This window comes from Geospiza fortis, unplaced genomic scaffold (genome assembly GCF_000277835.1).
Source record: "Geospiza fortis unplaced genomic scaffold, GeoFor_1.0 scaffold172, whole genome shotgun sequence".
Classification (NCBI taxonomy): Eukaryota; Metazoa; Chordata; class Aves; order Passeriformes; family Thraupidae; genus Geospiza; species Geospiza fortis.
The window spans coordinates 3,641,500-3,651,480 of record NW_005054309.1 but is presented as its reverse complement, the minus strand read 5'-3'; the positions used below and the strand labels follow the sequence as shown (position 1 = coordinate 3,651,480).

Genomic DNA, 9,981 nt, shown 5'->3' with positions numbered 1-9,981 from the left:
CTCTGGGCCATGGCCAGGGTGACTCAGCAAGAGGCAGCCCAAGGCAGCAAAGACCAGCCTCCAGTCCCAAGGGGGACCAGCCTCTGTCCCCAGCAGGGATACCCCACAGGGGAACACCAGCAGGGGCCAGTTGTGCCCCAGCTCCACTCCAACTGCAAGACAAGGCCAGGAGGGGCTGATAGAAAAATGCCCTCCCGCACTGGAGGGTGTAGGGGGCACTTACACCTCCCATCTCCTGCCCCAAGGAGCCCACACAGGTTCTGCCACTCATGCCTGTGGGAAAAGGGACATTTGGGGACATCGGGGCTCTGCTCCACAGGCAGGGTGCTGGCAGGGCTGTCTCTTCCACCTCCAGAGACACTGTGCCGGGCAGTGCCAGCAAGGGGAGTCCAGGGGGCCTGGCTCCAGGCACATCCAATCCCCTTGCCACCCTTCCAACCCTGGAGCAGGGGGTACCTACCTGCCTTGCAGCGACAAGGCTGGGCCTTGCCCATGTTCAAGGCTGGCACCCCCACACCAGCCCAGGCACAAGGGACATGGGGGTGAAAAGATGCCTTTAAATCTTCAATTAAATACTCCATAAAGAAAAAAAAAAAAGGCAAAAAAAAAAATTATTTACAAATTCACGTGACCAGTAATTGAATCCTTGTTTTAATAATTACACATGCGGCTCGTCACATCCGGCGCTCTATAAATACAGGGGACGCGGATGAGGGGGCCGCCCTGTTGCTTGCCCAATTGTGGCCTTAAACGTTTGGGAGGAGGATGGGAGCTTTTGGGGTCGTGGAGGGGACTCAGCCTGGCCCAGAGAGAAGGGGCCACCCCCCCTCCTCCCCGGCACCCTCCCCAGGTGTCAGAGTAGGAGCTGGGGGGGGAATGATTTATATTTAAAATTTAAAAACCATAGAGGGGAGGGGGTCCAGGCAGTGATGGAGGAATAGAGAGAGGACAGGGGAGGGGGAGAAATCACGCTCCTGTCCCCAAACCAAATTTAATAAGTTTATATATATATAATCTCTCTATATTTCATCAAGAAGCGGGAAGGAGAAAGAGGAGGAGGGAGAGGAGGGGAGAAATATGTCCCCATCCCATCCCCCCCTCTCCATGACATGAATCCAGGGGTGCTCTGCCCCACTCCCAGAGACCTGGTGTGCCTGCACTGGGAGGGGGGCGAGGAGGGTCCCCAAGGGGACCCATGGCAGCCACCGCCTCAGTCAGCATCTGTTTATTATCATCATGACAACCTCGTACAGGCCTTACAAACAGAACCAGGACAGAGGAAGAAGAGAGAGGAGAACTGAAAAAAAGAGAGGGGGGCTGCAAGGGGCACAGTAGGTCCCTCAGCCCTGGCATCAGCAAGTCCATGGGGGCCAGGGGTGGGAAGGGATGGAGTCACTCCCCAGGGTGCCCCGCTCTCTCTCCCCCCTTCCTCCTCCTCCTCCTCACAGCTGCTCAGTTGTTGTCCGACTCATCCTCAGCTTCCCGGAGCCAGGTGAAAAAGGCTGTCACCGATTTGAGAGCCACCCCTTTGCCCTGCTGCTCAGCCGGGTCCTTGCTGGACTCCCACTTGTAGAAAGCCTCCTCCTTGATGACGTCCTCATCGTAGAGGGCATCAAAGAACATCCGCAGCAGGTCTGGGGTGGGGGGACAAAGGGGAACCTCTGCTATTCTCCAGCCACCAGCCACCCTGCTAGGGTGGGGGACACACTTGCCACCCTCTCCTTGCCCCACCCGCACCCACAATACTCACTGGGAGGCTGGTCCAACTTCACCACCAAGGCTTGCAGGGCATAGAGTGCCTGGAGCTCCTTCTGCTCATCCCGCAGGTACTTCTGGAGCAGCTTGGCCTGGTTGCGGATGACCATGGCGTCCACGCGGTACGGGTTCTCAACTGCAGGGGACAGGGTGTGAGAGGGGCACTGCAGGCAGGGGCACCCCCCTGCTCCCACCTCACCCTGGTACTCACAGACAATGGCCAAGTGGCACACAGACGTCATCAGGGCCCTGATAAACGTGTTGGACGAGACCTGCTGCTCGCTCAGGTTGGCCTAGAGGGGGGAGGGTAAAGGACTGTGAGCTGGAGAGGGAGCAAAGAGGAAGCCTCCAGACACTCAGGCATTGCGTCCCCACCCTCACCTCAATCCAGTCATATATTCTTTGGTTGTTCGGGTTCTCCTTCAGCAGTTTGTCCATTTGCTTGCACAGCTCCTCTGAGGTCAGCTCCTTGCGGCTTGGCATGTCTGAGCTGTCCCCCATTGTGTACTCCAATTTCTGGGGAAGCAGGCAGAGAGAGCTGTTGAAGGCAGCACAGGGGAGTGCCACTCTCACACTGCCCAACGTCTGCCCACAGCCCACCTCTGTGCCTTGCTGACACCAAGCCCCCACCTGCTCTGTGACAAATTTGTTGACATCCTGGTCCTCAGGCAGGAATTCCTTCCAGCTCAGGCCCCCATCCCGCCACAGTTTTCCTGCGGTCTTCTGGCCCTGTGGGACAGACAGTTGGCATCAGCACAGCATGCCCTCCATCTCCAGGGAGGAAGATACTGTAGTTTAGCCATGCCAGCCCCATGACCCAGATACTGAGAGGGATGCCCCTCACCAACCTCTCTTGAGGCAGGGGGCTTCAATCCCCATCTGGCCCCCAAGCAGGATGCCAGTCCTTGAGACTGCAGCCAGCACCCACAAGCCTCATGCACTTACCATGCCCTTGCACAACAAGCCCAGCACCTCGACCAGCAGCGTGGTGGCCTTCCCAATGGGCACCAGGGGCTTTGTGATCTCCCTGTAGAGCACAAGAGACCTGGGTGAGCTACCTGCCCTCTGGAGGAATCCTGTGCCAGCCCTGCTGAGGAGCACAGCCCTCACCTGAACAGCTCCTCCATGGGGATGCCTTCCTCTTGCAGGATGGGTGTGATGAGCTCAGCCAGGTACAGCCAGATGTGTGGGATGTCAATCTCCATGTCCTCTGCGATCTCCAAGATCTTCCGCAGCCTGAAGAGCAGAGGGAGCTGTTGGGATCCAGCAGTCCCCATACCCTTGGCTAGGAGGGACTTCAGGATGTCTCAGTGTTGAGTCCTACTCAAGGCAGGGCCAAATTCAAAGCCAGGCTGCCCCAGCCCCTCACCCTTTGTAGTACTGCTCCTTGGAGAGCGTGCCTGCCTTCACCAGCTGGCAGAGCAGGGCTCCCATGTGCTCACGGGAGATGGTGCTCCTCTCCAGCGTGGACTCGATGCCATTTTGCACAAAGATGTAGAGTGAAGAGGGGCTGCCCAGCTCCTGCACACACTGCAGGGCCTCCTGCAGGGAAAAGGGGGGTCAGTACTGCCCTACAGCCAGCTCTGGCTCCCCCCTTCCTCATCCAGGCACCACCAGAACCCTGCCCAACAGTGCTACCATATAGGGAGGGGAGCATATGGCATGTCAGAGGAACATGGCCACCCCCTTCTCTCACCTTCATGTCATTGATGTGCAGGTATTCCTCTATGATCGCCTTGGATTTCTTCTCCAGTTCCTCTTCCGACAGCGCGGGCTTGGTGGATGTTGCAGGAGGTGTTGGCTCTTGTTTAACTGCAAGAGAAGAGCAAGGATCAGGCACCACCTGGGACAGGCAGAGCTGCAGGTGCAGCCAGACCCTGGGTATCACCCCATCCCAGCTCACCAGTCTCTCGGCTCCGGTCCCGTTCCTCCGTCATGCTTGCAGCCTTGCGCACGGCCTCGGGGCCGCCCTGCTTCTCCCGTTCTCGGCTCCTGTCCTCTGTCTCTTTGCTGAAGCTCCTCTTGGTGAGGGCAGACCTGTTCCTGTCTACTCTCTCCCCACGGTCAAGACGCTCTAGACGGTCGCTGCCCTTCTCCGAACGTGACTCCCGGTCCCCTCTGTCCCCAGCCTTCTCTGACCTGTCACGGCTGGAGCTGCTCCTGGGCGAGAGAAAGGTCATAGCGTGAAGAACCCATCACCACCCTCCCTGACCCCAGACTGTAGAGCTCTGTAAAGTAAGGCTGTGCCACTCCAATCCCCGCCTCTCTTTTAGCACTTGACCATTCTTTTTCTCTGTTTCTCCTCTGTTCCAACTCATACCCTTTTCCTTGTACTCTGCTCCTTGGCATGGCTGAGCACTGCCTGCCTTTGTCCGACCCACACCTTTCTTATGACGCAGACTGTGGCAAAGCCTCCCTTTGTTTTCCTCTTCTCCCAAACAAATCCAAACTCCAGTTCTCTTTGGGGATCTCACACTCCTGCCCATTAATGTCTATCCAAGGACCTCATGCCAGAACGAGCACCCAGGGATGGTCACCCAAGTGCTGAACAGTAGGGAGGACACCCAGGGTGAGGTCAACCCTCCTTGCCACAAGGATTCACCACTGACTCCGAGCTCTCTCAAGGCCCCATCTTGCCACAGGGGCTTTGATACTGTAACTTGCGTATACACTGATCAACTACAAGACTGAATCAGGGGCTCTCCCTCAACCCCACACACCCCTCCACCAAGGCAGGGCTGGCCCCTCACCTCTGCACCACACGGCGGGACTCTGGGCTCTCGGCAGGCATTGACTGCTGGAGCGCTGAGAAGCGGTTCAAGGTGCTCGTGGCTGGTCGCCCTGAATCAGATGCTGGGCGTGAAAAGAGGGAAGTCTCAGAGTTCGGCAACTCCCTGGCAGAGGAACTGCCAGGGGAAAGATCACCCCTCCCACTCTGTCCCACAGCACCCAGCCAGTCCCACACTGCCTACCTGAATCTGCAGGCTTCGCGCCAGACCCTCCGCTGCTGCCTTTGCCCCAGCTCAGCCGCCCACCTGGTGCAAAGAGCTGGTTATTGGAGTCAATGGATCCAGGCTGCAGGTGGAGAGAGAGAGACAGTCAGGCCTGATCCCCCAGCAAGGCATGACCCAGGCCAGGCCAGCTCAGCTGTCCCACCGCACGCCCAGCCTCACCTTGGTGATCTTTGTTAACCGGCTGGTGTCAATGGGCCGGTTGCCCTTGCTGATGGGCACCGTGTTCCAGCCATCATCTGCAACCAGGCTACTGCGTCCTGAGCACAAGAGGGACAGTCATATTGTGCAGACCAGCCTTGAGCAGAGTCCAGCAGGAGCAACCCACTCCTAGCAAACTCATGTGTCCCCAAGCCCAGACACTCACCACCAGAGGATGGCCCAGGGGGTCCTCTCCTCTTGTCCTTTGACATGAGCTGCTGCACTTTGATGTGTTCTCGATGCTCCTCCATCTCTGCTTCCTTGTGGATCTGATCGATGGTTTTGGGGCCCTGGTCTCCCCGCCGCGGCACCCAACTATTCTGCAGAGGGCAGGGAAGGAGGGAAGAGGGAATTGAAATGGCTGAAAGATGGAGGGAAAGGGATTCCCCCTTCCCAGCCACCCCACTCTCAAAGTCTCAGGTTGGTCTCCGGCCTGGGCCATCACCACTCTCCATGTGTTGTGGCAGCTTTTGGCACAAAAAGGCTCAGGTTCCAGAGCCCCCCTGCATTAAACAGCCGCCAATTACTGTGTGCCCACTACCACTACCATGATAACCAAGAGCAGGGGCTAGCATGGTGTCTCTGGGGCTGGCCACAGCTCACATACCCACCTCTCTCCTAGAGCGGACACATGGATTGCTGGCACTCAGAGGACATAGGCCAGCAGCTCCAAGGGACCAAGGAGCAGATGGAGAACAGTCCCCAGGAAACTGCATTCCATCAATCTTACCCGCCTTAGGTCAATCACATCCTGCAGCATGAAACGGATTCGGGATGACGTCTTTTTCTCTTTGATGATCTTCTCCATCTGATTGAAGTACTGGTCCATCCTGGGCTATAGAGGGACAGAGCCATGGTCACATCTCTCCTAAAGGCAAGGGAAGAGCAAGCAAGGTAGGGCAGGGCAAGGAGTACCTTGGCTTTCTCGAAGTCCAAGTCCTTGCCAATAGTCGTAAGCAGGCGGCAAAGGCACTCAAGAGACTCTTCATCATGGTTTTTGAGCAGCTTCACCACACAGTCATGCATAATGGCCTCCGTCAACATCTTCAGTTTGAAGAGCTCTCCAATGAACTTGATGTTGCCAAGGGATCGTCGTCGGGCCTTGTCCCGCGCCTCCTCCAGCTCATCCTTCATACGCGCCTTCTCCTCAGGCTGCACGGAAAGCACAGCAGGCCAGTTCAGGGTCCAGAGCCAAGCCAAGGACACCCACGCCAGCCCCCAGAGTACACTCCCACCACAACTCACAGCACTGGCATCATCCATCTCCTTCTGCCGCTTCTCAAAGATCTCATCATCATCTTTGTCCTTCTCAAACTCCTTCTGGCAGCGGTTGAGCAGCAGCTTGCGGAAGTTCACAGTCACTGTGGGCTTGTCTGTTGTGGGCACTTTAAGCTGCAGGACAGGTACAACCCAGAGAAAGAGCATGAGTTGTGTCTCCCCCAAAAGCTGGGCAAATAAGGTGGCTTAAATCAAATCAGGGAAAAGCCACCCTACAACACTGTGATGCCCCGCTGAGACTCTGAACACGGTCCTCCATCCACACACCCCAGTTTCCCCACTCCACATGGAAGGACCTGCACACTACGAAGCTCAGCTGAGATGGCCAAAAAAACCCTGCTCAACAGGGGATCACCCAGCTTCTGCTTACCCCCATAAGGCAACGGCACATGTTAGCATAGGCAACAGAGAAGTTTGGCTCCGAGATGGCCTTCTCGAAGACGAGGTCAATGACACCCTTGAGCCGCTCCTCCGTGTCGATGGACAACTCCATCACCTGCTTCATCAGTTGCTGGAACATCTGGGGTGTCAGCTTGTTGAGGATGCTGCGGACACGGCGGAGCAGTTCCTGCAAGGGCAACAGGGTCAGCAAGAGCTGGGCACCTTTCCCCCAGGCCCTCTGACTGCCTGCCCACCCCAGCTCCCACCTGTGTCTTGATATTCTCAGGATCCTCCTCCTCGGAAGCACGTTTGCTGCTGGGTTTCCAGGCCTTCTCAGCCTTGTTCAGCTTGACATCCTCATTGAGGGACACAGTAGCAATGATTTTGCGGGGCTCCTTCCTCTGACTCGGCTGGGAGCGGCGGGGACCCAACCCTGAGGGCTGACACATGGAAAAAAAACTCAGCTCTCTGCTCTAACACCACATGAGCTGGTTCCCAGAAGTCTCCAGTCCACCTACTCAGATCCTCAACTCCATCATGGACATCAGTGGCCCAGACACAGCGGCTCAAAAGCTTGATCATCACAGAGAGGCAGAGCAGGATGGCAGGAATGAAGTGAGGAGATACTCACCAGGCCCCGGTTGCCCATGACAGGCCTGCCAAGGTTGGCGAAGGAGGGGGTAAAGTCAGGGCTGCAGTTCATGCTATTGATGCGGATGGGGTCGATTGGCCGCAGCGGGGTCTTGTTGGCCTGCGAAGGTACACACGGCTGAGGATGCCCGGGGGCAGAGGAGCGGGACGGATCCATCCCCCAGCCTCAGCGCCGGGACAAGGAACTGGAAAAAAGGCCCCAGAGGAGCCCCCACACCCACCAAACCCAGGCTCAAGGGTCACTGCAGATGCAGCAACAGGACCCTGAGCACAAAAGTAAGTCCCTGTCCCACCTTCCCAAGGCACAAAGAGGAGCCAGATCCCCACCTAACCACCACCCACAATTCCCCAATTTCCAGGGCCGCACCGACCTTGTCCAGCACCACATCTGTGATCTGGGGCAGCCCCTCAGGTTTCTGCATGCTGGCAAAGATGAACTGGAAGCCCAGCAGGAACTCCCGGTCATATCGCTTCTTCTCCTCAGGATTCAATGGCTTCCATTGCTCTGCAGTGGGGGCCAAGAGGGACACTCTGATGTGGCCTGTCCCATATTCTCCACCCTGAGCTATGGTGGGTCTGTGTCCACACAGGGACAAGCAAGATGAGATATAGATAACTGCAAAACTGCCCCAGGCTGGTACACCATGAGCATAACCATGCATGCTTAGAAAGCCTGACTCCACCAGGTCCCTTCCTCCTGCCAAGACCCTTGTGCTGGGAACTCTGCTCCCCATCCCATGCCAAGCTTGGGGCAAAGATAGGAGGAGAATGTAAAATTTAGGTCACAGGGACCATGCTACCCACACCTTCCGCACTGCTGGGTCCAGAGGTGGTGGTTGCCTGCGGAGGACTGTGCCCAGGCATAGCTCACCTTCCTTGTAGCCATACTTCTGGCCAGCAGCCTTGCCCTTCTCCGGGGCCAACTTGTCTTCCTTCTCCTCCCACGTCTCTTCCAACTCCTCCTGTGGACGGGCAGGAGCCACATCCTCCGCTTCACTGGCAGGGGCAGACACGGGGGGCTTGTTCTCTGCCTCTGAGGCACTATCACCAGTCTGAGACTGCAGCAGAGGGGACAGGGACAGCAGTCACCCACACAAGCCTGTTCCTGTCCCCTTCACCCCACTCCTCAGTGTCCACCCCACCTCAGATCCTCATTACCATCACAGAGCATCAGTGGCCCAGACACGATGGCACAAAGCAGAGTTCATCACAGGAGGAGATGGGACACCGGGTGATCCCCAGACACCCCAGGACACTCACCTCTTTAAAGGCATCCAGCAAATCACCTACTGCCTCCTTCTTGTTCAGCTCCTTCATCCTTCGTTTCTTCTTTGGCACCGACATGGCGACTGGGAGGAGAGGCAGGAAGGTGAAAGACAGGAACCCTCCCAGTCCCCAGCACTAGCTATGCGGTCACCAGCAAGGCCCCAGTAACAGCAGGTGAGCTTCAAGATGCAGCCACAGGGATGTGGTCCTGCCACCCCATAACAGCCCCCATCCCCAAACACACCCGGATTTACCATGTGCCTCATCAAAGCCTCCCATCCACACCACTGCCCTAGTGTGTGCTCCCCATCCTGCCAGAGGATCCCTGCAGACACTGCTCTACAGGCAGCTCTTACAGGGACACTCCCATATAAATCTCTGCTCTCATACACACTCCCTCCCTGGCACCCCTAAACACCAGCCCATACATGTGCTCCCCAGAAATTTATCTGCCCTGAGGTTGCCCTCCTAGAGCACCCATGTATCCCTGCCCAAGGCACTCCACAAAACACATCCTGTGAACCCATCTTCCCCATCATCCTATGTAACCCCAACACTCCTGTGCAAAATGCTTAAAGAAAAAAAGAGAAACCCTAACGTGTCCCCAGGGAACCCCACTTTCCTCAATCACCCCTGTGTACTTGCATACCCCTACACAGCATGCCCTACATTTTCCCTGCCAATCCGCCACCTCCCAGCGTCCTCAACAACTGGGGACAATCCTCAGATACAACCCTGATACATCACCCTACACCCTGCGTAAAACATCATATAAAACACACTTCCATTCCCTGTGACATCCCCCACACACAGCCCTCTATACCCACCCCATACATCACCACATAGATGTACTCCCCAGACATCTCCCTGATCCCACCATCCACAGACACCTTGTCCCCCTCAGCATCCCATACCTACACATCCTGTACCCCTAACCACATCTCCTGCTCCAACACCCTCCCTGTACCTCATGCCATGCGATGCCCCCCACCACCCAACACCCACCCTGGGGCACCCTGCAGCCCAGCATTCCCAACCTTGTGCGGTCGCCTCCGAGATCTGCGAAGGGGCAGGGGCTGGGCTCAAGCTTCGCTCCTGGGTCTCACCAGGGCCTTCGCTCTCTTCCTCCTCCTCCTCTGCAGGTGGGGAGGCAGGGGTGCCAGGCTGGGCTGGCTCCTCAGGCTCTGAGATGGGACTGACATCTGACTCGGGCTGCTCCTCACTCGGCTCCGCTTTGCTGGTGCCCTCCACACCATTGGGTAGGGGCAGCTCTTCAGGCTGGGCAACGGGGGAGTCCAGGGTGGGCACAGGCACCGGCTCAGAGACCGGCACTGGCTGGCACACGGGCGCCTCAGGGACCGCCTCAGGCGTCTCCTCCAAAACCCCATTGGCCTCAGCAGTGGGCTCGGGGCAGGGCTCTTCCCGGGGTGGTGGGGGG

At 57.3% G+C, this 9,981-nt stretch overlaps 1 protein-coding gene and 2 non-coding genes across 3 annotated transcripts in view; all 3 read right to left on the bottom strand.

Annotated features, from left to right (window-relative positions):
- Positions 1-628: 628 nt before the first annotated feature.
- The window catches only part of EIF4G1 (eukaryotic translation initiation factor 4 gamma 1), a 16,917-nt gene continuing 7,564 nt past the window's right edge, over positions 629-9,981 (bottom strand). The window contains 24 exon segments of the mRNA XM_031055368.1: positions 629-1,634; positions 1,751-1,891; positions 1,967-2,048; positions 2,137-2,271; positions 2,386-2,484; positions 2,701-2,782; positions 2,866-2,991; positions 3,125-3,297; positions 3,452-3,567; positions 3,659-3,915; positions 4,506-4,608; positions 4,728-4,830; positions 4,929-5,026; positions 5,134-5,287; positions 5,698-5,802; positions 5,883-6,119; positions 6,213-6,359; positions 6,616-6,813; positions 6,893-7,066; positions 7,258-7,395; positions 7,649-7,782; positions 8,149-8,335; positions 8,538-8,626; positions 9,581-9,981. The exon segment at positions 9,581-9,981 is cut by the window's right edge and continues 70 nt beyond it. Of these exon segments, the coding sequence (XP_030911228.1) occupies positions 1,453-1,634; positions 1,751-1,891; positions 1,967-2,048; positions 2,137-2,271; positions 2,386-2,484; positions 2,701-2,782; positions 2,866-2,991; positions 3,125-3,297; positions 3,452-3,567; positions 3,659-3,915; positions 4,506-4,608; positions 4,728-4,830; positions 4,929-5,026; positions 5,134-5,287; positions 5,698-5,802; positions 5,883-6,119; positions 6,213-6,359; positions 6,616-6,813; positions 6,893-7,066; positions 7,258-7,395; positions 7,649-7,782; positions 8,149-8,335; positions 8,538-8,626; positions 9,581-9,981 (3,661 nt within the window). The 3' untranslated portion in view covers positions 629-1,452.
- LOC115947694 lies at positions 7,141-7,215 on the bottom strand. The gene has a single exon (XR_004081548.1). It is a non-coding gene; the product is annotated as a small nucleolar RNA SNORD66 (small nucleolar RNA).
- LOC115947701 lies at positions 8,417-8,493 on the bottom strand. The gene has a single exon (XR_004081555.1). It is a non-coding gene; the product is annotated as a small nucleolar RNA SNORD66 (small nucleolar RNA).